This window comes from Marasmius oreades, chromosome 9 (genome assembly GCF_018924745.1).
Source record: "Marasmius oreades isolate 03SP1 chromosome 9, whole genome shotgun sequence".
Taxonomy (NCBI): Eukaryota; Fungi; Basidiomycota; class Agaricomycetes; order Agaricales; family Marasmiaceae; genus Marasmius; species Marasmius oreades.
In genome coordinates, this window is record NC_057331.1 from 2,140,467 (window position 1) to 2,166,759 (window position 26,293).

At 47.9% G+C, this 26,293-nt stretch overlaps 13 protein-coding genes across 13 annotated transcripts; 9 read left to right on the top strand and 4 right to left on the bottom strand.

Annotated features, from left to right (window-relative positions):
- Window positions 1-432: 432 nt before the first annotated feature.
- Window positions 433-1,272, top strand: E1B28_013578 (uncharacterized protein; the record flags this gene model as incomplete). The annotated part of the gene is made up of 3 exons (XM_043158746.1): window positions 433-463; window positions 518-902; window positions 957-1,272. The coding sequence occupies 3 exons, from the start codon at window positions 433-435 to the stop codon at window positions 1,270-1,272; spliced, it is 732 nt and encodes a 243-aa protein (XP_043004101.1).
- Window positions 1,273-1,844: 572 nt separating this feature from the next.
- Window positions 1,845-2,844, top strand: NHP6 (Non-histone chromosomal protein 6; the record flags this gene model as incomplete). Its single annotated transcript, XM_043158747.1, has 5 exons — window positions 1,845-1,871; window positions 2,341-2,485; window positions 2,547-2,605; window positions 2,658-2,720; window positions 2,776-2,844. 5 exons carry the CDS (start codon window positions 1,845-1,847, stop codon window positions 2,842-2,844), a joined length of 363 nt encoding a protein of 120 aa, XP_043004102.1.
- Window positions 2,845-4,170: 1,326 nt separating this feature from the next.
- E1B28_013580 (uncharacterized protein) lies at window positions 4,171-6,583 on the top strand (the record flags this gene model as incomplete). Its single annotated transcript, XM_043158748.1, has 21 exons — window positions 4,171-4,267; window positions 4,327-4,341; window positions 4,396-4,412; window positions 4,468-4,530; window positions 4,588-4,666; window positions 4,722-4,782; window positions 4,844-4,856; window positions 4,911-4,972; window positions 5,026-5,070; window positions 5,128-5,144; window positions 5,202-5,240; window positions 5,295-5,383; window positions 5,439-5,483; window positions 5,539-5,591; window positions 5,643-5,697; window positions 5,750-5,836; window positions 5,892-5,900; window positions 5,952-6,065; window positions 6,124-6,201; window positions 6,258-6,344; window positions 6,401-6,583. 21 exons carry the CDS (start codon window positions 4,171-4,173, stop codon window positions 6,581-6,583), a joined length of 1,308 nt encoding a protein of 435 aa, XP_043004103.1.
- An 84-nt stretch (window positions 6,584-6,667) lies between these two features.
- Window positions 6,668-8,717, bottom strand: E1B28_013581 (uncharacterized protein; the record flags this gene model as incomplete). Its single annotated transcript, XM_043158749.1, has 7 exons — window positions 6,668-6,748; window positions 6,800-6,959; window positions 7,009-7,283; window positions 7,340-7,883; window positions 7,936-7,978; window positions 8,036-8,313; window positions 8,371-8,717. The coding sequence occupies 7 exons, from the start codon at window positions 8,715-8,717 to the stop codon at window positions 6,668-6,670; spliced, it is 1,728 nt and encodes a 575-aa protein (XP_043004104.1).
- Window positions 8,718-8,774: 57 nt separating this feature from the next.
- E1B28_013582 (uncharacterized protein) lies at window positions 8,775-9,112 on the top strand (the record flags this gene model as incomplete). The annotated part of the gene is made up of 2 exons (XM_043158750.1): window positions 8,775-8,924; window positions 8,987-9,112. 2 exons carry the CDS (start codon window positions 8,775-8,777, stop codon window positions 9,110-9,112), a joined length of 276 nt encoding a protein of 91 aa, XP_043004105.1.
- A 344-nt stretch (window positions 9,113-9,456) lies between these two features.
- Window positions 9,457-10,341, top strand: E1B28_013583 (uncharacterized protein; the record flags this gene model as incomplete). The annotated part of the gene is made up of 3 exons (XM_043158751.1): window positions 9,457-9,701; window positions 9,763-9,966; window positions 10,032-10,341. The coding sequence occupies 3 exons, from the start codon at window positions 9,457-9,459 to the stop codon at window positions 10,339-10,341; spliced, it is 759 nt and encodes a 252-aa protein (XP_043004106.1).
- Window positions 10,342-10,670: 329 nt separating this feature from the next.
- E1B28_013584 (uncharacterized protein) lies at window positions 10,671-10,988 on the top strand (the record flags this gene model as incomplete). The annotated part of the gene is made up of 2 exons (XM_043158752.1): window positions 10,671-10,766; window positions 10,824-10,988. 2 exons carry the CDS (start codon window positions 10,671-10,673, stop codon window positions 10,986-10,988), a joined length of 261 nt encoding a protein of 86 aa, XP_043004107.1.
- A 747-nt stretch (window positions 10,989-11,735) lies between these two features.
- E1B28_013585 (uncharacterized protein) lies at window positions 11,736-12,777 on the top strand (the record flags this gene model as incomplete). The annotated part of the gene is made up of 5 exons (XM_043158753.1): window positions 11,736-11,852; window positions 11,909-11,984; window positions 12,035-12,199; window positions 12,252-12,431; window positions 12,494-12,777. 5 exons carry the CDS (start codon window positions 11,736-11,738, stop codon window positions 12,775-12,777), a joined length of 822 nt encoding a protein of 273 aa, XP_043004108.1.
- Window positions 12,778-13,811: 1,034 nt separating this feature from the next.
- E1B28_013586 (uncharacterized protein) lies at window positions 13,812-15,243 on the bottom strand (the record flags this gene model as incomplete). Its single annotated transcript, XM_043158754.1, has 2 exons — window positions 13,812-14,830; window positions 14,889-15,243. The coding sequence occupies 2 exons, from the start codon at window positions 15,241-15,243 to the stop codon at window positions 13,812-13,814; spliced, it is 1,374 nt and encodes a 457-aa protein (XP_043004109.1).
- Window positions 15,244-18,127: 2,884 nt separating this feature from the next.
- E1B28_013587 (uncharacterized protein) lies at window positions 18,128-19,072 on the bottom strand (the record flags this gene model as incomplete). Its single annotated transcript, XM_043158755.1, has 1 exon — window positions 18,128-19,072. One exon carries the CDS (start codon window positions 19,070-19,072, stop codon window positions 18,128-18,130), a length of 945 nt encoding a protein of 314 aa, XP_043004110.1.
- Window positions 19,073-19,180: 108 nt separating this feature from the next.
- E1B28_013588 (uncharacterized protein) lies at window positions 19,181-20,202 on the bottom strand (the record flags this gene model as incomplete). The annotated part of the gene is made up of 2 exons (XM_043158756.1): window positions 19,181-19,797; window positions 19,848-20,202. 2 exons carry the CDS (start codon window positions 20,200-20,202, stop codon window positions 19,181-19,183), a joined length of 972 nt encoding a protein of 323 aa, XP_043004111.1.
- Window positions 20,203-21,167: 965 nt separating this feature from the next.
- Window positions 21,168-22,583, top strand: E1B28_013589 (uncharacterized protein; the record flags this gene model as incomplete). Its single annotated transcript, XM_043158757.1, has 3 exons — window positions 21,168-22,035; window positions 22,089-22,522; window positions 22,578-22,583. The coding sequence occupies 3 exons, from the start codon at window positions 21,168-21,170 to the stop codon at window positions 22,581-22,583; spliced, it is 1,308 nt and encodes a 435-aa protein (XP_043004112.1).
- A 2,686-nt stretch (window positions 22,584-25,269) lies between these two features.
- On the top strand, window positions 25,270-25,767 carry E1B28_013590 (uncharacterized protein; the record flags this gene model as incomplete). The annotated part of the gene is made up of 3 exons (XM_043158758.1): window positions 25,270-25,538; window positions 25,620-25,687; window positions 25,748-25,767. The coding sequence occupies 3 exons, from the start codon at window positions 25,270-25,272 to the stop codon at window positions 25,765-25,767; spliced, it is 357 nt and encodes a 118-aa protein (XP_043004113.1).
- Window positions 25,768-26,293: the final 526 nt, after the last annotated feature.

Here is a 26,293-nt window from a genome sequence, read left to right on the forward strand (position 1 = left end):
ACCAAAAATGGTCCAAAATGGGGGTCAACGGATCGGACATACTACCCAATGTGCCCCCCTCCTGTTGACGGCACTTCTCTGAAACAGAACTGTCATCATGCCTCGTTAAAAGGTTCAGATTACAAGTGCGAGAAACGAGGGGTTGTAGGCATGGTTCGATTGCAGTTACTCAGCTCAGTGTCGAGGACGTCCAGTTCTTTAGTATGTATCCGAAGTCATTTCTGGATTTGTTTCCCCTCGTCTCTGACTTGTTTTCAGATAGCTTCTTATTTAGAAAGCCTCTATCGGACCTCGAACTCAAGATACCAAATACATGTTGGACGTGTTTACCGTGAACTGTTGGAACCTTGCTTGATGACAAAATCCCACTTTCTACGTACCAATTGTGGCGGCGTACACTCTGTTCAAGTGCCGTACAATGACCACGAAGCAATGGGAATCTCCGACTATTTCTCTGGCTTGGGTATGGAGTTTATGATTGCTCACCTACCCTGGTTGCTATCAACTTTCACTTTAGGTTACTTCCTCACTCACCTGACAGTGACACCTCAACCCACGTCTATTACTGAACTCATCCGACTTCTGAGTCGCTATGCAGAATGGTCTCGCGTCTCTGCTTCCGTGCTAAACGTCAACACACCAACTGTTGTTCAAGTCTTGAGGGACGTAACTAGTTACCGATTCAGCCTTGCAGCGAGTGTATCGCCAGGGAAAGGTGAAGGACAAGAAGACGTGCGTGAAGAGCGTATCAAAGTCCTCGAAAATGTTTGGAGTCCACCCTTGATTTATCCTACGCCGGTTCAAAGGGCGCATGCTGAAAGTGGAATTTCTCCCACCGAATCCTCTGCAGAACTATTCGGGACACCATGGGGACACTGCGGAGAAACTATAGCGTTTGCCTCGTGAGTTTGATTTATAGTTTCAACCGGTACATTGCTCATAACTGCTGGTATCAGACTATACAAAACTATTCACATGGGACACTCAATTGGCACGCTTGCACTCGCTGTAAAGCCGATGACATCTTTTATTCCCGGAACCGCGACGGTACCAGTACAGACTATCGAAACACTCTGGCATTTGAACGATGTCGTGGAAGTGCTCAGAGTAGCAGGAGCTATGCGACCGATGTGCCTCAATTGCCTGTATTTGATGAATAGTGCAGGAGGGAACGCGGAGGATTACGCTGTTACTTTTTGTGCCCCTCCACGACGGTCTGCTGATAACTGCCGAGCTACAAGTGAATCCAAATGTAGTGGCGTTGAACGTTGAAGATGAATCAATAATGGGGTGGTTGGCAGTGCGATTGTCAACATTGAAACGAAATCGATGACAGCGGAATCCGAAACTCTGATGTGGCGGGTCGGAGATTGAAACGGCTTATCGGAGATTGAAAACGGACGTCCGTGCGCTATTTTCCCAGGCCTCAAAATAATAGGTGGGCGCACCAAGGCTGGCTCTGCCTTCCCCCTGCACACGCCCTCAGCCTGAGCCAGTACCCTATAACCGCAACTCCCTCCCTATAAATTATCCTTTTTCTCCCTCCGCTCTCTTCACCCTACAGTGAGTCTCTCCTCATTCCAGTACTTGGTTGCACTCGTGCTGTCCTATTTCCGTCGTCGCCATCGTCTCCAACGACCTCCTACACTGTTTTTCATAATTCCCCAGCGAAACGAGCGCGTTGTTTGTTTGGCCCCAGTCGCGTCGCGTCTTTTTCTTTCGTTGACTGTCGTGCCCTCAAAATCGATGGCTTGCGGTCTTTTCTAGCCGTTTTGCGTTCGTTTTGGATCGTGGATGTATGCTGATGGTTTGTTTTTGACCCCCGTACCCACTTGGTACCACAGATGCCCAAAGAAACTACCAAATCCAAGGTGAGGCTCAGTTCCCTTCTAAATCACTGCATTGTTTGGGCAAGGTGATCTGGAGACGGATTGACGTTCGTTCAATCCGTTATCGGTGTTGAATCAACATTGTTGACTGGGGGAAGGTTTTTGGTTGAACTAGTTCAACCTATTTCCTTGTATGGGAATATCCCGACTCCAACCCGAGATCCGCTAGCCGGGATGGGCTTCGCGTCTCGAGGTGGTCCTCGTCGCCATGAACATCGTGCTAGTCGTCAACGACGTGAACGATGTCTCGCCGACCTTTCGCGCATAACATCACATCACCTTGTCTTCACTTCCCATCTCAATGTTGTGTTCACCGGTGTCGAGGGATGCCCCTCAACGCTGTAGTGACAGGCATTATGACTGTTGTCGGGCTTTCTCGTTCCGTTGCTCACCGTCGTCGCTCTCTTTTTACCTTCGGCCACGCGCGTGCTAATTTGTTTTCTTTCACCAGCGCAAGGCTGCCGAGAAGGCTGAAAAGGTCCCTCGCAAAACCAAGAAGGACCCAAATGCTCCCAAGCGCGCTTTGTCTGCGTACATGTTCTTCAGCCAGGACTGGCGTGAGAGAATTAAGACTGAAAACCCTGACGCTTCCTTTGGTACGTTTCCTCCTCGCATCCGGCGTCGTCGTACGAAGCTTACCGAGTTCTCTGCTTCTAGGTGAAGTTGGCAAACTTCTTGGTGCCAAGTGGAAGGAACTTGACGATGAAGAGAAAAAGGTTTGTTCGGCTGTCGACCGTGGAGACGACGAAACTGATCCATTTGGTGTAGCCTTACATCGAGCAAGCCGCCAAAGACAAAGAGCGTGCCGAAGGAGAGAAGAACGCTTATGATGTAGGTGCTGTCACTTTCTTCCCCATGTCACTACTGACATTTTTAATCCATGCAGAACGGCAAAAAGAGCGCTGCCAACAGTGACAAGGAGGAAGAGGTTAAGGACGACGACGAAGACGACTAAGATTCTTTATAACGTGTATTATGGATGGTTCCTTTTGGTCTTTTTACCTTTAACTAACCATGCTGTTCAAACCATGTTCCCCCAATACTGTAGTAGTCAGTCGACGTGATTCGCCATTCTTTTCTCCCTTTTATTACTCTCTGAATACCTCCTTTATGTGTATTACTCGTACTCGTTGATAAAGTATCATTATTGCTGGACTCGAGCGTGTTTACTCGTGGCTGTGTCTTCTGTTTGCCCGGACAGTTCAACGTTCAACGTTCAACAGCGAACAACTCGATGCCCGATTCCAACCAACTCGCCTGTGTCTTCGTCTACTCTAAATACTGTCGATACCTGAAGATCGTATAACAGGGGCGGCTTGAAATGAACAATAGGAGTTGACTGTTTGGTACGTCTCAGTTGCTTTACCTACATCTTATGGTGTTCACCATTTGTTTGTTATGACCAGTTGTCCTCAACATGTAATGGCATAACTGTACAGTGCGCAAGGACTGAACGCCCTATTTGACGAAATTAAATTCCACATGTCAGTAGGCGGATGTTGCCGGTGCAACCGAGCTACTAGTACTACACCCTCTGGCCTGAGTGCACCCTCTCTCATTGTCAGTAACCATCGCATCAGTTGGCTCAAGGCGCTCCATTATCCTCAAACCGTCCATCCTCCCCAAGCACAGAGAACTCACAATCCTCGTTATGGACCGTGAGTATGAACCACTACTCGAAATGGGAGCCTCATGCACAGCGGCTCTATCGATCCATATGGCATCCTTGTACAATTTTATCCCTTCGAACTCTACTTAGGAATGCCTGACGGGTCCGTTATCCCGTTTCGCTGGTTTCTGGAAGCCGTCAATATTATTCTATTCAAAACAGGACAGAAAGCAGTTAGATATTCCCACTTCCTCCACCGGAAATTACGCATCCTTATCCTCCTGACCTGCTTCATTCTATTTTACTGACGGTAAGAGCATCATAGGTTCACCAAGACTCGAATATAATCGCGCTGTTGATGTGGACGAACAAGGTCGTGCAGGTCTCCGTCCTCTACGGTCACCTGGAAGCAGTTCACTAAAACTGTTCTATCTTTCCTTCCATCAGCTCAAGCTCCTCCTTCATATGGTCCGGCACGGTTGAAAAGTACGTTACCTATACCTTCTACCGTGCTTTTTCTGTCTCCTGAGGTCACTAGACTCATTAGGACTTCGATCGGAGGCTAAAGTGAGGGAAGAGCACCCTTATGGCGAGCCTGCAGTTCCTCTGGTTTCCTATAAAAGGCTGCCCGGGAATCGTGTTCTCCTCGTTTTATCTCCTTGGACCGTTGCAATGACACTGTTAGCAGCCCTCCTTGTTTCGTACTTCTCATTCGTATCGAAGGCGCCTCCCGTCGAAGCTCTCGACAATGGAGTGGGCCGACTGCCTTGTAAGCACCCTGTCGTTCCTCTTTTCTCCGCTCTACCTACTGATGTCGCGACTTTTTAGTTATGGGCTACAATAGTACGTTCACGGAATCTTTTTCATGTCCGCACTCGTCCTGACGGATTGTTTTAGCATGGAATGCCTACCACGTTCGTATTGAGGGCCGTGCTTTTGCTCCTTGTCCCCTCTAACGTTATCCATTAGTGTGATATAAACGAGACAGTCATTCTCGACAACGCCCGCCTCTTAGTTGACCTCGGACTCCGTGTATATTTCTTTTTACCCTTTTCATCGTTTCCGTCGCAGCTCATGAATTGCCCTCAGGATGTCGGCTTCACCTACATGAACATCGACGATTGCTATCCTGAGAAGGAACGAAACGCCGCAGGGGATATCGTCGTCAGTACGTGAACAGCCTCTCCTGGATATAATTCAGACGGTAACATAACGGTGAACAGATGCGACGAGATTCCCGTCCGGAATGAGAAACGTCACTGATACGATACACTCTTTGGGATTGTAAGTTACCATGCATCGGGGATCTACGCGAGTTCTGCTAATGCTCACGGTCGTTCGATAGGAAAGCTGGGATTGTGAGTGACTTGCGGTTTATGCATAGTACGGCATGACTAAGGCCAATCCAACAGTACAGCGACTCCGGTTGGTTTACCTGTCAGCTCTACCCAGGTTCATTCCAGAATGAGGACAGGTGCGCTTGAAGTATTTGAGTGTATGACCTTCTCTGTAACTACATCATCACAGGGACCTGAAATTGTTCCGCGAGGAATGGAATTTTGACCTTCTGAAGTAAGCAAAGTTGTCGAATCTTTCGTTTCTTTTGTTTCTGATGGAAATGAATTTCAGGTACGATAACTGTGCCGGTAGGATCTTGAACCCAATAAGGATTGCTCGCGTCTAACGCCAGACGCCCTTTTTAGTTCCATTCGACGAAGTTATCAAAGAAGGGATGGTCGGCAGTACGTGGCCCATAATTTTGTTCTCTTTTTCGGGAGTTTTGAGCTTCCGTTAAGAATATACCCGCATGGCAAATGCTATTGCCGATCTGGCCAAGTCGACCGGCAGAGAGCCTATCTTGTTCTCGCTGTGTCAATGGGGAAGAGTGCGTCACTCACACCTACTTCATGTTCTTGTCCTCTCGCTGACTTGAATCTTAGGAACAACCATGGTTTTGGGGGAGGCGACTCGGTCAATCCTGGAGAGTACGGGAACTTCTATTGTGTCTTTGTGTCTCCATCTGACGAGCCTACCGTGTAGACGACAGACGACGTGGGAAACGGCTGGAGTGCAATTACAAGCATCATCAATGAGTGAGTCAAACGCCCCACGGATCTTACCAGGTTTCTGACCACCTATTCTAGAAATTCTTTCATCACCTGGGCTAGTGACTTCTTTGGCCACAATGACATGGACATTGTAAACGGGATTCTCTTCAATTTTACGCCCGCGTTGACTCGTCTTAATATAGCTGGAAGTCGGGAATGGTGGCTTGAACTTTGAAGAGTCAAAAACTCATTTTACAGCTTGGAGTCTCATGAAGTCGCCTCTACTTATTGTGAGTTACATTCACTCTTCATAAGGTCGCACGAGCTGATTCATTATACTTCTAGGGCACGAATGTAAGTTATGTCCCTTTATGGTGCAACGGCTATTTATATGCTTCCGAACAGCTTCCGACAGCGACGCAGGAGACTCTGGAAATATTCAAGAACACAGAAATTATCGCAATCAATCAGGATCCCGTCGTAGGAACGGCTGTTCAGCCCTTCAGATGGGGACATAATGTTAGTGCATCATGTCGTTCCCGTCCTTTCGGCCCGGTTTGACTTGAATTCTCAAAAGCCCGATTGGACATTTGATAGCCTCCATCCCGCTCAATACTGGAGTGGTGAAAGCCAGAATGGGACTGTCTTCATGCTGGTAGGTAGCGACGGTTGTGTGTTACTTGGGATATACTCAGTTCTTGTGTACCACAGATCAACGTCGAGGACCAACCAGCTGATATGTTCTTCAGTCTGACCGAATCTCCTTGGATTCGTGCTGGAAGACAATACTCTGTTCGGGTACGTTATGATCTTCTCCAGCTTTAGTGCCGTTTGATTGACCCAATGGGTGACAGGATCTCTGGACTCATACTGACAACGGCACTGCTGTGCGCAATTTCACTGCACATAACGTACCGGCACACGGTGTGGTAGCTTTGCTGTTGAAAGATGCAGGAGACGAACCTGCCGGTACTGAACCCCCTTGTGCCCGACCGGAATGGTGTATGGATCAGAATGGAACGAGGATTGACCAGTAATTTTGAACGGAAAGGATTATTTCTAGCTTGTTATCGTGTACAATAAACAAATTGTTGGCTACCGTATACCATCTTACCATGACCTCAGTCATTGTCCTCTTCCTTAACTATGTGTGCCTGAGGCTGAGGCTGAACTCCTGGCTGCGGCCACTCCTCCAGAACAGTCTAAAACAGGATCAGAGTCGGAAATAGAGAAGTCTCATGCGTTGAACTGACCCGCAGAGGTCGTGTTGAAACTGTGCGTAAATGAACACCATTCCGATGCATGTGTTCAGAGTAGTGTTCGGCTATTATAGGGAACACCACCTTTTTCATCTTCTTGCCTTGCAGTGACAATGACATTCTACGTCCATCAGCTGCTGGGTGCCTCACATCTCTGTTCATCTGCTGTGAGCACTTGAGCAAGGAAAACACAGGATACTTGCCGCAGATTAATGCAGAAGCGACAATTGCCATCAGGGCACTCCCAAGTCCAATCTAGAAATTTGGGCTCCTTCCAGCAGTACCAAGGGACCTTTTCCGCAAGACGACTTGGGTTTGGACTCGATGAACGGGAACCACCATACGAGGAATCAGAATATTCCGAGGACTCGTCTCCAGCAAAATCGGGATCATAATTTGCAAGGAATTCTTGAGAATCGTCTTCCATGTCTTGATCCTTGGAAATAACAATGTCAATGGCCTGTTCTATTCTCGGTTTCTGGCAGGAAGAACGAGTCAGGTAAGGAAGAACCGAAAGAGTGCGAGACTTGAGACCTGAGGTTGAGGATTGAAAATCACTCTTTGAATGGTTTCCCTCCACCATCGGCGGTCGTGTCCAAACTTCGTCATGTCAATCTCCCTCCCGTATCGGTCTGGCCACATGTTCTTCGATTTCGTACAAAAGTCGTACCAGTTCCGCAGGTTCACGAGATGGTGTTCCTTCCTGCTTGTAAATAGTTGTTGGGCGAGGAACCATTCCGCATGGGTAGCCAGAATATCGGCACATTCGGCTTTAGAGAGGTGAACAGGATGGCGTCTGCGTTTCGTTCTCCCCGTTACCAGATCTTCAATGTCGGTAGCTTCTTCGGGGTCAAAGATGAGTCTGCGATATGCGGAGTCTCGTTTATAACGTTCGCGCATGGCACGGATGAGCCAGTAGATTGTTCGGTCTTCCTTTGGTGGATCTTGCTGTTCTTTGATCGTTTGCTTGACGAAAGCGAGTAGTCTCCATCGTTCAAGGTAGACATGACTCTTCTCGTAAGTTTGAGCCTCGAAAGAGTTGACGATTAGCTCCATCAAATTTCCGATCCTGTTTTCACTGATTTCGAAGTCAGCTCATGGGATTGCGGAGGGAACGAGAGGAAATGCACGATATCCAACAGTATAAAATCAGGCTAGTAGGATGTTTATCAGCTAGCGGTACCATCTGAGCTTGACTATCTTTCGGGGCATTGCGAAGGACCAACTCACCGGTCATAAAAGCCGCTTGCTTCTCCTTCTTGCACTGAATAGTAACTTTCAACCGCCGTTCGTCCGTGAGGTCCTTGTTGGTGTCCCTAATTATGCGTTGTAACGTCAAGTAACCCTGGCTGCCGGGATTTAGACGCTTATCTCGTCTTCTCAAGTCCTTTCCGAGTATCTCCATACCGGCTTCAGAAAACCAGTCCAGCTTCTCGACTACCAACTCCCCATAAATATGGACATCCTCTGCCAAGTCTTCGTAAGATTTGGTATCAGTTTCCTCCAAGCTGTCAGCCGTGGACTATAAGAAAACAGTTGGCTTGATGAAGGAGGCATATACTCACCCGGTGATTCGTTCAGAGGATGCAAACAGCATTGCGACTGAATCTAGCGTAAGTGCTCGCGGCAAGGCTGCGGAGGAGAGTATCAGGCTGGCGGGATATGGACCAAACGGATCCTTCATGACATCTCTTATTGTCATCCTAGAATCAAAACAAGCGAAGTCTTGATTGCCGAGGAAGGCTACCGTACGGGTGTTTGTGGTGGTCGAAGACAAGTCGTGGTCGCGAACTTGGAAGATGTTCAACGTCTCTGTTTGATCAGCCAGAGCCGTAGCTAGAGCGGCGGGCCGTGCCTCCCGCCCGCACTGCCGCCGTTTAGTCATCACGTGAATACCACGAGCCTTCGCCATTCGCCGAAGCCAGCCACTGAGCCAGCTTTAAATTTTTTCCTGTTTCCTTTCATCATCATGCCACCCACTCGATCCACGTCTAAGTCTGTTTCTAATTCGACTGAAAAACCACAGGATTCTCGCAAAAAGAACTCCAATATGTTGGTTCTCAGCCCCGCCGATGAGCCACGACTCGGTAAAATCGTGTTACGACCCGAGAGCTATACTGTTCGTATCCTCCAATTTACAGTCAAGCCAATATATACTCATTTGACGTCCGCTGTACACAGGAAGCCGTAATGCTGGTCAAAAAACATTTCGAGATCTGCCGAGGCTACGACGTAGTCCTTCGGACTAATGAGCTGGAGCTATGCGATAAAGAAATGTTAGAGATCACGGAGATGTTTGGCCGCTGATTAAAGACGTGCTTGCAAGAGTGTATTTCGAGGTGACATTGGATAGCGCAATTTCTGGAGACTCACCATGCCCACGAACTACCATCGCATCGACAACTACCAAAGCTCTCACAAGGGACCTCAAAATTGTAGTTGTCTACATCGAGTCACTGACGGGGACTGGGAGAAGCCTCTATATCCCGTTTGAGTCGTCTGATACAGTCGACGATGTGAAATCGAGCATCCAGGATATCACTAACATTCCCGCCGACAGGCAGCAACTCACTTTTGAGGGAAGTCAACTGGAAGATGGTAGGACGCTATCGTATTATGGTATTCAACCAGATGCCGTCCTTCACCTTACGATGAGTTTGTTGATGGGTAAACCCGTAATCTACCTGTTTTCTCCACTGGAACGCGAGGTGAGGGTTCGATTGGGCCTTGCTCCCCAATGGTCTATTTCCGCTCTCTATCCGGTCGTTCCAATCAATCAAACTCCTGGAGGGAAGGTCCACCAGACGGTGGAGTGGATAGCTCGAACTCAACAGGATGGCACTCTAACAGAAACGAGCACGGGAACTGAAGTGGCTTATCTTTTTTGGGAAGCCCAGTGAGTCGCCGTTTCGAATTCGAATTCTAGCAACGAGAGGTTGATTTTATCAATTGCGCAGCACCGTTCCAGATGCACCCCGTTCACCGCCACCATCACCCCGTGTGGAGGAAAAACCGAGACACTCAGAGAGATTTATACCTAATGACACACACATTACGCCTCAAAACTCTGTTCTGCTGTCGATCGAGGCGTTACCAATTTATCTCGACAAAACCCTCAAAATGTTGGTGCTCCATACCGAAGCACGGACGTCTTTCATCACGTTCGTCTCCCCAATTTTTATCTTATTCTCCGTACCTTTTCTCTGACTTTCGTTCGTCCATTCAGTTATTGGTTACCCTCATTCCTCAAGCACAAACACATCGCATTGAGGTTCCTACCGCAGTCTTCATACGAGGAGGCTGCCCCATTGGACATCACACCGACGCCAGACGTCGTCACGCGAATCTTCATGCTTTTCCATGGCGTTTCTGAGGACGAACTAAAAAATGCTGGAAATGGATGGACAGAAGCGGTGGATCGATCTTCTGAGGGCGTTGTTTTCTGGCAAACTGTCGTCGGTGTTGATATAGGCAAGGCTGCTGATGAGAATTTGTTCAGAGTGTTGGAATGGGGAGGTATGGAGGTATCTTGTTGAGGACACTTCAACAGCCTTTTCGGCAACCTTTTACTATTAATATTCTTCAATTAATTGCCGAACTTTGTGCCTTCCTCTTGGAGTATGCACAACCTACTTTTGATGTGTAGTATTCTAACACAAACTAGCATCGGCTTCCGAAACGGCACGTCGCGGCCAAAGAAATCTTCTGTAGAAGCCAGAAACCGCTGATCTTTGATCATGATAACCTATGCCTGGTGGTAAAGGCGTGCCTGTATTAAAAAGGTCACTGGCGTTAATGTGAATACATAAAACTGCTACTGCCCTTCCTTCCCTCCCCTCCACACCCAATGTCCTTGCCCTCTGAAATGTTCCGCAAGTCTGTAGTTCTATGTGAAAAGCCGAAACCGGGTAGACCCGGTGACCAGCCAGCTAAAATCGTGCCGCGACCGGCCACTTATGATGTCAGTCGCTACCCTCGCATACCTGACGAATTACATGCTGAACGACCGACTGGATAGAATGCAGTAGCCCTTGTTAAGAAGCATTATGCGGATTACCGTCTAGTCTCCCTCTCAACCAATGAACACGTTGCGTACGCTGGACACATGGTGGAGATTACGAAGGATGCCTGGCCTGCGGTGAAGGATGACATCGGGATAATATACTTTGATGGCTGGCGATAAATTGAAGCATTCACGACATCACATAGTCGTTTTCCTGTGTAGAGGCTCATTTCTGCTACAATATTTTGTGTTTTCCAAGTAGCAAGAATCAAGATGGTAGAATCGATAAACGTGCGAAATTCATGTCCGAAACGGGCAACCCAAGCCGACCTTCTCAGAATCAAACCACCATTTAACTTCAGTGGCAGTCACCTTCAGTTAGCCGCCCGAATCGATGTCCCTACCAGCAAGAAAAGTACGAAATACAGGAACAAGGGCCTAGTTCGACCTTACAACAGTTTCCAGTCTCCTGCATGGAACTTTAAGCCACCTAATCGCGTTCTACAGAATATTTGGGAATTCAATCTAGCATCGCTTCTATTTCAATCCTCGTAACAATAATCTCCTTCCCTGTTGGTTGCGTTGCAACCGCGAATCGCTACCCATGCCGTCTGCGCCGTTAATTGAACCAACCTTCGATACAACTTCGATAACTATACAGCACGCCATGAAATTCGCCTTCTCGTGCTTTGCTGGCAGAAGTTTAGCAATAGTACGACATATTGCGCTTGTACTAGCGGAACGCGAACCCTACAAGCGTAGGTAACTCAGAGTCAACAAAGTCACCTAAAGTTTTAGTTTTACTCCTTTACCGCCCCGAGGGACCGAATGAACAAGTTGAACTGGTCAACCATAGCCTACCATCTAATACAAAGCAACCGAAATCAGACCCTCGAACTTACTCTCGGGTTACATAGTTCTTTGCCCATGCACGCCTCCGCCTTGTTCACTCTTGCCTGCTGCGTTTCCTCCGCTTTCGCCCACCTCCGTGTCTGGGGTGTGTGGGTCAATGGAAAGTTCCAAGGCGACGGACGAGATATCTACGTGGGCCTCATACTCTTTTTCTTATTGTACGCGACGCTTACTTTCCAAATCTGCAGATTCGTTCACCCGAAACAAATTACCCAGTGAAGGACCTTCATTCCAAGGATATGTTGTGCAACGCCAATAATCGAGGTAAGCTTTCCCTTCGCATCTTTTAGGAAATCAGTCATTCAATTCACTAGTGGTTCCACAAAGCGTGGCAGTCAAGAGCAAGGATAAGTTCACCTTTGAGTGGTACCACGAAAAGCATGTACCCCTTTCAACCTGCCATTCTCCTGCCGAGCTCATTCGAATGATTCTCAATAGCCGCCACGACGACATCATTACCGATACCCACAAGGGGGCCAGTATGTTTTACTATCCGCTCGCTAATTCTTTCTTTGACACTGTTCCCCGCAGTTCAAGTGTACATCGCGCCCACTTCGTCCAACATGGAGGGCAAACCAGTTTGGACCAAACTTGACACGCAGACATATAATAAGAATTCGAAGAAATGGGCCACTATCCTTCTCAAGAAAACGAAAGGCCAACATAGTATCACCATTCCTAATATTCCGACTGGGGATTACCTCCTCCGAGGTAAGTATTTAGTCAACTGTAGTAATCCATCGAGCACTTCCAACTCAAATCCGTATCTTTAGCGGAAGTCATCGCTCTTCACCAAGCCAAATATACCTACGTGAAGAAACACGACAAAGGGGCCGAGTTTTACATGTCCTGCGTCCAAGTTCACGTCGAAAACAACTCCACGACCCAAAAGCTTCCGGGTGGAACGGCCTTCCCAGGCACTTACCAATACGACTCCCCAGGTATCGTGTGGGATCTGTTCGGTCCGAGTGATAAATCAGAGATGTATGTCGCACCCGGACCTAGAGTTTGGGAAGGATCAAAGGGAGGTAAAATCGAGAAAGTTGGGAATCGGTGAATGCCTGGGCCTAGCTGAGTAGTCGAAGGCTATTGATTCGAGGTATTCGCTAGGAGAAAAGCCTTAGACTCTTTTATATAGTTTTTTCGCAATATATTTTGCTGTGGCAACTGGAGCGCCGTGCGTGTCGTGTGCTGAGTTCTTGCCTTGATTACACTTATCGGTAATTCTCTACAGCCCCATTCGGTGATGCTTGTGGGACATGGAAGGAATTTTGGTTACGGCCGCTGGAAGAGATTGATCCCTCCCTTATCCTCACTTCTTTTGGGACATGTCCTCGAAAATACGAAACGACAATCATGTAAATACATGACAGTTCAAAAGAACGAAATACAAAGGTCCGGGAGAATATGGGCGAACGGTGAAATAACCGTCCACGGTCATTGGTGGTGGGAGGTATGTGGGAGGAAAAAACTGTCTTGTGGTCCTTGATAACGGGAAAAGTAGTATGTGTACAACCGGTCCTACTGGGGAAACATCCAAGATACATGAGGAATATACTTGGTCCATTCGACCTCCTCGAGTGTACGTGAAGGATGGTCCTGCAAGAGAATGAAGGGCAGGATGATAAGAGTGATCCGAGCGGCAAGATAGAGAAAAACGAAAAGTTGGTGTAACACCCTTGCAAAACGACGAAATTTTACGGTTATGATCCATATTATGACCGAGATGCCTGAGTAGTAGAATATTCTACGCACGGAACTCGGTAGCCGTTTGCGACCGAGACTCGTCGATAGATGCTTGCGTATTGCGAGAACTTGATGGTCGTAGTAGGCCTACATCCCCCATATGTTTATCAGGTAATAAAGGGGAATTGAGGTTAGAGTAATGGCGGAAACTCTCCACAGCTGACAAAGCTCCCTTGTCGGGAAATCAAAATTCCATGCCGCACAGTGAAGACCACCGAAATACATCGCCATTGATAGTTGAAGAATACCAGACGCCGTAAACACTGCCTCCCCCGTTGAACCGCTGTAGAAAGTCGGCACACGCACAGCGTAAGGAGAGGTGTCAATTTCGGTAGCAACTCCAGATTACCGGTGCTTGTGACCTGGTCTCCATGCTTCCCGTATAATAGCCTCATGTAGAAGGGATAGGCGCAGATGAGTCTTTATCATTGTTATGACCCTCTTCGCCAAGTTTCGCGTGAAGGCAACAACGTGCTGAACCCACTGAATCAGCGATGTAGTAAAAGACGAAAGTGAAAACTGCAGTTGCCGCTTCGTTGACGGGTTGGCTCTCCACGTCAAGTCACGGGTGAAAGCAGTAATCCGCTGAACTCGTGAAAGGGGGTTGGGAACCGAAGGTAAAGATATTTGAGAATTCAATCTCATAGAAGTGGTCGATCCAGATGGGGCACATGGACGTGATTCCACCTCAAAACCATCTGTGATATCCATAGAGGGTAGTTCGAGACCGGTATCAGGACAGAAGGTAAAGTTCTGAGATCGAACCACCCCCGCATTACTAACCGTTGGGCCTGATCCTGATGGACCAGGAAGTTTCTCCTGCGAGTCAAATGTAGGATTGAAAGCAGTAATGTCTCTTGGTGATGGACCCTCTTCAAAGGCATCTGTGATGTCCAAAGCCATGGATGGGTGTTCCGTATCTACAGTGGTTGACTGAAAGTGAATCGTGGCGGGGGGAGAGGGACGACTCCGAGGAATCCAGGAAGGTAAAACCACTTGTACGGGACACTCGACATTTAAAGGCTTTTTGAACCAGAATCCATATGCAAGGATGTTAAGGGAGGCAATTGCAACCGTAATAAGCTCGAGCTCTGTGACAGGTAAACCAGAGATAGGACGCGCGAGGACTTGCAACAAAAACCAACTGGTGTGAAGGAAAATCAGGGCTTTTGATAAGGCGTCCCCTTTGCTGCGATCCTGAATCTCCCTTTCGGATATGGAGGGGATTTTGAAATCCCTGAACTTCCTGAAGTACGATATGTCGTTGTAGAGCAAGGGTCCGCGAGGCTCTCCTGCTTCGTCCACAAGCATGAAACCGCCCATGGTGAGGAAGAAGCTATGAGTAATTGTCCATTCTGGAAACTCTACATAGCTGTGAGGCGAAGCCAGTAAGGAAAGAGTTCTTCGTGCCAAAGTGCATACCTTCTCTCAAAGACATCTCTCTAGATATACGTTTTGCCTCTTGCCACTGACGTATGGCCCATACGGTTGTATATTCCGGGAAGACAATCGCAAGTGCCATGATCATAGCTCTTCGCAATAATATCTTCCATCGAGAGTCTTCAGGACCGGGAACATTCGGGTGTATCGCAAGCCATGTACAAGCGAAAATCGTTGTCAAACATCCCCATACGATCCCGAGTACGGTTCTCGATGCTGGTGTACACGCATCGGCGCGAACAGTCAATTCGTGTTCGAAAGTTACATTTCCTCTGGAGGGCCCGAGCGGAAGAGCACCTGTAGCTGTAAACGCAAAAAGAACAGCATACAGAGCCATGTCGAGGATCGAAAACTTGCCTACTTACGGGTGCCGCCCATAGTACTTAAGCCATTCTAAATGCTGTTCATGACATGCTTCTTGATGAGGGGGTTGTGCGGCGAGCTGAAGCTGTAGGGCTGTACAAAGTCGAGTTGCCAAGTCGCGTCAGGTAGACGAACACGCAGAGAACTGTCCGCCGTTGACGTCCGTGTGAAGTCGCGTCGACGTCCCTATTCTTGGTTTCCTATCCTCCTGCTTCATAATCAAGCACGATGGCGGGATTATTCGATATGTACTACGTCTGGTGGAAGGGGACATCAAAAGGGTCGATTCCCACAGTGACACGAATACCGCTGTCAAGCCTATGTAGGGCCGTTGGTTCGTCTTCGTCTCGATTTTCACCATCCACATCATTATGCTCACCATACCCACGTTGTTCTACTTCCTCTTGGCCGTTGCCTCTCAAATCTATAGAGACTGTGTTTAAGACCGTTATTATCTCAGCCTTGGGTGAAATTACCAGATGGACTATACGTGCTCTATCGAAGTGATGCAGCAGGTTTCTCGGGAACGAGGCCAAAATAATCCCGCCCTGTGCAGCCCCCGGAACTCACTCTATCGAGGTACAAACCGCTGGTATTTCAAGGGACTCTATGGCTGATCGTTTTCTTCGTTTTTTTCTTCCAATTGAGGCTCTTAGGCTCCGTTAGCGGCGCCGCCACCGATGAGCAGTTCGAGACATGTCCAAGGACTGTCACTCGACCCGACTCTCAGACCATCGTATTGATATCTGACTTGGTTGGCTTGTCAGTCCAAACCTTTGTTTCGCTCTCAGTCGCAACACTCGCAGGCTGCTTCGCAAACTATCCAGTCCGCAAGTTTAACGTTCAACCCCAACTACTTCTAGTCACCCGATATGTTTCGCCGAAAGCGAGACTGAATTGTTTGGACTTGGCCCTAGGGTCTGTGTAGGTAAGGGGAAACCTTGATTAAGACTGCCTTCGATATTGATATAAGTTGCACAGGGCTCTGCGTGCATATCTAGCTGCGGGTTCCTTTTGCTAACCTTTACCTACTAGTGTCAACTTGTTAATAGCTCTTTTCGCAACAAATCAGGAATCACCGCTCAAATACGTACCAGAATGGTTCCTCAGGAGGAATGAGAGTATGTTCCTTTACTACTTAACCCAATAAAAGAATGTCCGGCTCATTTGGTTCTCAATGTCACCCCCGGCGTGCCATTTTAGCGTCAGAAGTTGGTATCGAATCACGGAAGCCATGATTACAAAGCCGTTTGAGGCAGCTAAAGACGAGATTGTAGATGTTTCTTAAGCTCAGGCTATGGTTCATCTGACTGAGTCTCGTACAGACGAACGGCACCGCATCTCCATCTTTCACTTCGTGTAGCGGGACCGATTTATGCAGGTCATAAAATATCTGTGCTTTCGTCTTTCGTATTTTCGCTGATATTACTCTTTCTTGTTAACTAGCTGGTTCTGATACAGTAGGTACTATTCATCACTCGCCTTTCGCTTTTAGAGACTAATGGTGGTCAATCGAACGTGTCCCTGGCCTTCAGACGGTGTCCATGTTGAACACGTTTTTCACTCGTAATGCCGGTCAATTCAGAGGCCCAATCGACCGAGTCATCTCCGCGGGACATCTTTCCGATTTTACAGACCATGATTCTTTACCGCATGTTGCTACGATTGTGAAGGAGACCCTTTGTGGCAGAATGTTCTTCCTATGGACGAGCTAAGAGCTCATACAAGACGTCTTACCTCGATGACCACGCAAACCTTCTCTCAGGTGTTCTTCACTACGTTGATAAAGAAAATGTTTATAAAGGCAATCGAATACCTGCAGGTTCTATTACTGCCACGAATATATGGTATGTACTATGTCGTGAGGTGTTTCCGCCGTGAAGTGTTGACGATTTCATGTGTAGGATGATGTTGCATGACGAGGTATTTGATACTCGGATTCCGAGAGGTAATTGCAGCTATTGCCACCTCATAACTAACCAATAAATACATGGACCGTATACCCGGAACCATTTTCTTTCAAGCCTGAAAGGTTCCTCACATCGGAGAGTCAGACGTTTCAAAAGCCATGACACCACACTTGATCCACCAGCATTCTGACTACCTTAACGTTATTTCTTCGGTTCCAACTGTCTTCACGATCTCAAAAGCCCTCAATCCGGACGGTACCGTAAATGAATCGACGTACGAATACCTCTCTGCCTCGCTTTTGGTGAGTTGGTGGAAGAATTTTGTGAACTTTCTGGCGACTGATACATTGGTCTAGTCATTCCGCTCCCTTTAAATATTTGATTAAATTAAGGTCATCGCAAGTGGAGATTCGTCCGATTGAAGCATATTGGACAGTTTGGATTAGCCAGGTTACTCATATCCACGACTATGTTGACCATGTCGGTATGTTATCGAGTCGCATGCGTCACTGTCGCCGAAAATATACATTTAGTGCTCAAAACCGTTTTAGACCACTCGGCTTCGCCATTTATTGAGTCAGGATTATATGAGACATTGTTGCAGCTGTGTGTGCAGCCCTTATGGTCAACATTAGTCTGGGTTGAAGCACTTCCTATTTGCAAGGAGAACTCGATTTTGTAAATACGGATAAACTTCGAGAACGGGTAGGTTGAAGAGACCAAAAGGATATCACTGTACCATACCGTACCTATTCCGACAGTAAAAAACGTCCGCAAGAAATTGCAACGACAATCATGTAAATACACAGTTCAAAAGAATGCTATACAAAGGTCCCCGGAGAGAATATGGGCGAAATAACTGTCCACGGTCATTGGGGGTGGGAGGTATGGGGGAGGAAATAACTGTCTCGGTCCTTGGTAAGGGAAGATGTGTACGATAACCTGGTCCTACTGGGAAAACATCCAAGATACGTGAGGAATATAGTTGGTCCATTCGACCTCTTCGAGTGTACGTGAAGGATGGTCCTGCAAAAGAATGAAGGGCAGAATGATAAGAGTGATCCGAGCGGCAAGATAGAGAAACTTTAGAAGTTGCTGTAACACTCGTCCAAAACGATAAAATTTTATCTGTACGATCCATATTATGACCGACATGCCTGAGTAGTAGAATATTCTACGCACGGATCTCGGTAGCCGTTTGCACCGGAAATCCGTCCATAGAAAGCGTCTGCGTATTGCGAGAACTTGATGTTCGTAGTAGGCCTGCATCCCCCATACATATATCAGGTAATAAAGGGGAATTGAGGTTAGAGTAATGGCAGAAACTCTCCACAGCTGACAAAGCTCCCTTGTCGGGAAAACAAAATTCCATGCCACACAGTGAAGGCCACCGAAATACATCGCCATTGATAGTTGAAGAATACCAGACGCCGTAAACAATACCTCCCCCGTTGAACCGCTGTAGAAAGTCGGCACACGCACAGCGTAAAGAGAGGTGTCAACTTCGGTAGCAACTCCAGGTTGCCGGTGCTTGCAACCTGGCGTGCATGCTTCTTGAATAGCCGCACGTAGAAGAGATGGGCGCAAGTGAGTCTTTATCATTGTTATGACCCTCTGCGTCAAGTTTCGCGTGAAAGCAACAATGTGCTGAACCCTCCGAATCAGCGATGTGGTAAAGGACGAAAGCGATAAGCGCAGATGCCTCTTAGCTAGCCTCCTTGACACATTGACCCTTGGCGTCAAGCCCCGTGCGAAAGTAGTAACGCGCTGAACTCGTGAAAGGGGGTTGGGAACCGAAGGCAAAGATATCTGAGAATTCAATCTCATAGAACTTGTCGATCCAGATGTGGTACATGGACGTGTTTCCACCTCAAAAGCGTCTGTAATATCCATGGAGGGTATTTCGAGACTGGTATCAGGACCGAAGGGAAAGTTCTGAGATCGAACCACCCCCGCATTACTAACTGGTGGGCCAAATCCTGCTGGCCAAGGAAGTCTCTCCTACGAGTAAGGCGGGGGGTTGAAAGTAGCACTGTGCTGGACTTGTGAAAAGGGGCTGGTTGCCTGAGGTAATGATATTTCAGACTGTGATCTAGTGGAAGCCGTCCATGGGCTCTTTGGTCGTGAAGCCTCTTCGAAGTCGAATGTGCCAATGTCCAAAGCTCGTGGCGCTGCCATGGGTTCTCCAGATTCCGTAGGAAAAGAGGACATGGAAGGGGGATGTCTCGGAATCCAGGAAGGTAAAACCACTTGTACGGGACAATCGACGTTCAAAGGCTTTTTGAACCAGAATCCATATGCAAGAATGTTAAGGGAGGCAATTGCAACCGTAACAAGCTCGAGCTCTGTGACAGGTAAACCAGAGATAGGACGTGCAAGGACTTGCAACAAAAACCAACTGGTGTGAAGGAAAATCAGGACTTTTGATAAGGCGTCCCCTTTGCTGCGATCCTGGATCTCCCTCTCGGATATGGAGGGGACTTTGAACTCTTCGCGGGTCTTGAAGCGCAATAGCTCGCCCAAGAGTAAAGGCCCACGAGGCTCTCCTGCTTCGTCCACAAGTATGAAACCGCCCATGATGATGATGAAGCTATGAGTAATCGTCCATTCTGGAAAATCTACATGGCCGTGAGGCGAAGCCAGTAAGGAAAGAGCTCTTTGTGCATACCTTCTCTCAAAGACATCTCTCTAGATATACGTCTGGCCTCTTGCCACTGACGTATGGCCCATACAGCTGTATATTCTGGGAAGACGATCGCAAGTGCCATGATCATAGCTCTTCGCGATAATATCCTCCATCGAGAGTCATCAGGACTGGGAACATTCGGGTGTATCGCAAGCCATGTACAAGCGAAAATCGTTGTCAAACATCCCCACACGATCCCGAGTACGGTTCTCGATGCTGGTGTACACGCATCGGCGCGAACAGTCAATTCGTGTTCGAAAGTTACATTTCCTCCGGAGGGCCCGAGCGGAAGAGCACCTGTAGCTGTAAACGCAAAAAGAACAGCATACAGAGCCATGTCGAGGATCGAAAATTTGCTTGCGCACGGGTGCCGCTCATAGTACTTAAGTCATTCTAAATGCTGTTAAAGACATGCTTCTTGATGAGGAGGTTGTGCGGCGAGCTGATTCAGCTGTAGGGTTGTACGAAGTCGAGTTGCAGAGTCCTCGTTGAAGTTGAAGGCTGGGCTTAAGATCGATAAGTGAGATATAGAAGGCTGGATGAAGGACTAGACTGATGTTGTTCTAAACTAGACTTTGAGGTTGACGTTGGCACGTTGGTGGATAAACGTGGAACTGTGGAGTCAGGTGCTGTCCGCCGTGACGTCCGTGTGAAGTGTTCGTGTCCACGTCCCTATTCTTGATTCCATAAACTTCCTCCTTCATGATCAAGTACTATGATCGGATCGTGTCAAATCATACATCTGGCAGAACGGTGGAAGGGGACATCAAAGGGTCGGAAGATTAAGTCCCGTTTGAATCACCCTCAGCCACGTTGTGCACAGTAGCTCTTCATTCCGTTTCCCGTTACCAGCGACTCTCGACTTTCTCTGAAATCGAAGACAAGGTTGACAGCAGGGCGGCTAGTGGCTTGAACAATACGACCAGGAGACAATGATGGAGCGATGGCGGTCACGGTGCACTGATTTGTGCCTCGGGGTGGCGCACTACTTATCGCCAAGGACTATCTATGTAAAGGAAAGACTCGGTCAAGTTCCCGGTGCCCAATATCGTCACGGATTCTCAACCCTGCTCGATTACACGTTCCTTCAGCTTGTGAGGACCGACATACAGCGCACTGGAACTGTAAGTCATCATTCTACCTCTCTTCAAATCAACAATTCCTGATTTAATTTACGGGCACATAGGCATCCTTGACATCGTAACACTGACGACGTATTTCCCCGTGTTGCGCCCGGTCGGAACCAGGTCAAATTTTACGCGAAGACCACCAACCAACCACCACCTCCCTGCAGATTTGTCCATGCCGACCCTACCGTTCGAACTCCAAACGCTCATCCTTCTCCACCTTCGAGATTCAAGTTCCAACTTCAGAGGATATTCGAGCATTCTCACAGTTTGTGCTCTTGTCTGCCGCGCATGGGTCTCTTCCTCACGTTCAGCGCTTTTCCATCGTTTTGTCTTGGATGACAACAGCGTGGGAGAGTTTCTTCAACTTTACGACCATCCCCTAGAGACATTCTCCCTTGCCCGAGTCACGCAATTCGAGTATCAGCAGTGCGAAGTTCGAAACCGCGACTATTTGCAAGACCCGACAAGTTCTTGTGATACATTGAACAAGGTCCTCAAATGGCGTTCGTCGGACGGCAAACGGGACCTTTCCACCATGCTTTCTGTCACCGAACGTATGGAGCTAGGTTACTTTGGATGGGATACTCTTGATGGAAAAGGGAAACGAAGGCTGGCGGAATGTTTTTCGTCAATCCAGCACCTCAAACTATACGGAACTGAATTCGAGAGCGGTGACGCTCTTCAGTCATTTATCAAGTCATTTTCAGCGTTGGGGAGCTTGCATCTGGATGACGTTGTATTGATGGCGGGGTCCAGGGCTCCAGTCGGGAAACAGACAGAGACATGGTCGCATGATGACATTCCCATCAACCTCCACACTATTGTTTTAGAACAGATGTCGCGACGCGATGGGACAGACGTGGTTGAATCTCTTACTCCTTGCCCATCCCTACGAAACTTCAGCTATCACCACTACTTCGATGTAAACGGCCTCACGACCTCTCGTACGACTGCCATTGGCAAGCTACTGGCATCTGCTGCCCAAACACTGGAACAACTCACCGTAACAGTTTGGAGGCAGGGTGAGGAAAGCCAGATCGGTACGTCGCTGTTGACCTCAATACCAGATACAGTTCTAACTAATTATCTTCAGAAAACGCCTTCCGAGCCATCGATATCAGCCTGAACCCAAATCTACGACGGATCAACTTGTCTGTTCAGAGTTCAGCCTACTTGATTCCATTTCTGGAACGTTTCACTCTCGCTATTACTAAGGCCAACGGCCATGGAAGCTACACCCCAGAGCCAGAAGAACCTTGTTTACACTCGCTCCACATCGAACATCTACCCAAACTCGACATTAACTGGGAGCGCTTGGACAATACACTACAACACCCGATTTTCTCTGCTTTACGTGAGATCAACTGTGAAATGAAGTTTCGTGACAGGTGCAGGGACAGTTATGGTGACACGAAATCCCTTTTGACAATCTCGGAGGAGGTTTACAAAGGCGTCAAAGATTTCCGAGCTCGACTTCCGCAATGTGATAGTCGCGGTATTCTCAAAGTCGTTGTCAAATATGATCAGGTATAGTGTTGCTTTTTTTTGTGGATGTTATCATCGAGTTTAAGTTTTTCATCAGCTGTAATTGCAACATTCTGGGGCTCGCGACCTTACATTCATCATCTTAAAGGTGTTTTACTAGTGCACCTCACCCTACAGTGCCCGTCATTTGGAACTCAAACTACAGTTTCAGAGGCGTAGCATACGTACTTGTAACTTCACGTTGTTCGATCTTTGGCATTACGAACAGGTATTTCCGTTTCGAAGCATGAGTGGCATGGTTGTTTTTCATCGTCAGAAGATGGTCATGATGTTTCAAAATACGGCCCTACCTCCACCGCATATGTACGAACTACCAGTGGATATCGTGGTTTCGTGGGTGTTACTCCAACTTATGCTACGACAATGGTACGTACCCTCGAGTCCCTTCTGCATGCTCTGGAGGGAAGAGTGAAGGAGGAGGGCGTTCAGTAACAGGTTGTCGAAATGGAAGAAGTGTTTGAAATGAGGGGGCAACTCAGACAGTATGTTCTGTTTGACGGATTAGCCCCCTGTTTTTCACCCACTCGAATTCCGATCCCCGTGGTTCTGCCAAGGTTTTGCTGAGTGTCATGAATATTCCTGATGCCCAAGGCCGTTAATGCTTCATTCTACTTCATTCCAGAGTAACGGTCAATGTTTCTTATGGGTATTTTGGATCTGGATCTCATCGACAATTAATCGTTCAAGTCGGACATCTGAACAGAGCAAACTGGGGCAATCGCGGGAGGTGCGTGTGTATGATCGTTATCAGATAGTGTGGTGAAGCTCAGCTCATGGTACGCCGCCTAGTATGTTGTTGACAGTGGAATAATCGCTGTTTCTCTAAACGTACGACATCTCGAACGGCACACTCCTTCTCTTTCGAATGCACTGCGTGGGTCCAGAAAGCAGCAACTCTAACGAGGGACAGGTGACAATTAGATGACCCTTTCCTCAATTCACATCGATGGGGGAAAAGGGTAGGGGCGTACGAAAACGATGAAGTGAGTGATTCTGTACTCCTCTGCATAGTCAACTGACTGTCGTGAAATCCCCAAGATCGTTAACTTGGCAAATTCAGCTCGGATATGAAAAAAGCCCGCGTTTCTGTCAAAAGCCGGACATTTAACGTCATAGATGAATTTCTAATGTTGGTTTTAGTTATAACTAAGACTCAGGGTGGGCTACAAACCCGTTTGAAACGGTCGCACCAGGACGGTGCCGCGATGCGAGCAGTCGGGCCTGCAGGTAAGCAAAACATATGTCCGTTGCTTACCAGAGAAACACAAGTTGATCGCGACAAAAATCCTGCCAGTAGCGCCCATACATGTACAGCCTTCTAGTCTGCGGCATTGTAGCGGTAAGACGTTCAATAGTGGGTAGAGTGGTAGAGTGGAGCTATAACAACCCGGGCAGGTGTCACAAGGGTTCAGGTGATTGTTCTTTTCATTCGTAACGTCGAGGTTTATTGAGGCCAAGATTTGATTCCAGAACTATCCGAAACTCTGGTAGGTGATATATTACTTACCCACTCTGACCTCGTGTCAAACGTAATGGGCGAGCCTATGTTGCGGACAATCCACTTACAATCCGCTAGGCGAGACATGATGCATGTTCGTGTCGTTTGTACGCCAGCGCCCGTCGATTGTTGACGAATCTTCCGCGCCATCACGAGCGAGTACCGAGATTCGGCTGTACCGGATCTTAAAGCTCACGAAGGGACGATAGAATGAACATCAAGCTCACCAGCTTTTGGAGCATGTCAACACTAATACTGTTAACCAATTCTACGGAGGTCAAGTAAACCCCGGCTAAAGCACCTCTATTTCGAAAGAGAGTGACTGGAGTTGAGGAAGGAGCAGATGTCCTGCAGGGTTTCTTGTTGATGTATAATACTTCAGGTGTGTATATTTGCCTTGAACTTGTGGTATCAAACCTATGAACTCATGCGATGTAGCCCACTGATACTACTGAATATTGAATGACTCGAGCCAACCACAGAGGTTTCGGTCTTACGACTTCAAGCTTCAAGTACCCACGATTCCCGGGGCTTTTCCCAATCGCTTCTACGGGCCGCTTGGCGCGTTGAGGTGTTTCCGCTTTCACGACTTCTGTATCTGATCGAAAGGCCTCTTGAAAGCTGCAAAGCTACGCCCCGCCCCGAGTACCAGACTGTCTACTCGTCGCACAGCACGATTATCTTCTTTGCGACCTAGTACAGATCGGCTAGCCAGGCTAGTAATAATGGATGCCTATCCATAGGTGCTTTCTCAGATTCCAAGTAAGCCATTCGATTGTTTTATAAACCGTCATGGGTGTGCCAATGAATTCTGAACGTTAGTAGATCTGAACTACTGGGAAGTTTTGTGTTCCGAAACCGTCGCAGGTAGGCCGTGCCGCCGTATCACCTCAATGAGATCTGTCGAGGTGTCCGAGAAGGATAAAATGTACCAAATTGTCGCCTTGCCGGAAAAGGTGGCGCAGAACCCTATCCTACTCATTATTCCAACCTGCAGGCTGTGAGTGTCAATACAGAAAGATATCGGTATCGGTGGGTAGAATCAATGAAGTTGAAGTCGATTGCACAAGTACCGAGCGCCCAGGATGGTACCAGGCTGACTGCAGAGTAGCCAAACACTCGCAAAATAGATGGTGTATAAGTATCACCTTTTCTTTTCCTTCTCTCTTCAGTCTTCGGAGCGCTATCGAGTTCCCAGGGCATCTTACCATCAGCTACACTCTTCACCACAATGAAGTTCTTCACCCTTGCCCTCGCTGCCCTCCTCCCCGTCGCCGCCTTGGCTCAAGAACCAACCTTCTACCTCGGAAAGAGTTCTGCGACCGATACAGAACCTGCCCTCGAGAAGCGAACAAATAGCGGAGTCGTCAGAACTGACGGGCTGCGCTATAGGACTTGTCCCCGCACCAGCTGCACTGCGATCGGCCAGTACGCAATCAATACACGAGTTCAACTGGTTTGTTATACGAGGACTGATACAACGGTAGTCAACGGGGACGCGTGAGTTCTTTCTCGATTTTCAGATGATGGGGGAGTTCCTCCGTACTGGCGACGAGTGTGCTTACGGAGATCTTTTCACAGGGGTTGGGCCAAGTTGACCAACGGATACTGGGTTGCGTTGGCGTCTGGCACATACGTCAGCTGGAGTGGTAAGTCCTGTTCCTTTTCCGCCTCTGCATTGAACTAAGTTGGTATCTCTTCCCGTGTAGGATCACTTCCTCACTGCTGATTTCGAGATTCGATCTGATGGGGATGGTGGGTGTCAGGAGAACGAACGCCCATCTACTGGAGTCCAGGAGGGCGTGATGCTGTGGGATCGTTCAAGCCACCCCCAGAGGTTTCGATACAATGATACTATATACTCTGGCTTGCACCTTAAACTTGTGACCTCTAACTCGAAGATCAATTCATTCTGATTAACCCGTTCAACGTAGCAAGTTGGTGGCAAGGTTTAAGTGGTTCTGAGCCCGAAAGCACGGGACTTGGCCTGGTCAATTTATGATGGACATTCCAACTTTGCCGCCGAGCTCATCTATATTTTTTCACTCGAATTCGACAGTTCCGGTCCTTTTTGTTTGGTTCTGCTGTGTCATAAACATTCCTGATGTTCCATCCCGTTAAAGTTTCGTTTCACTTCATTCGAGAGTGACGGGCGGGGCTATCGGTACTTTTGAACGAGGATGGGTGTTGCGTGCACTTGGCGCGCACTGCAGATGGCGTGGGAGAGTTTCTCCAGTCGCGTGGTTGTTTAGGTT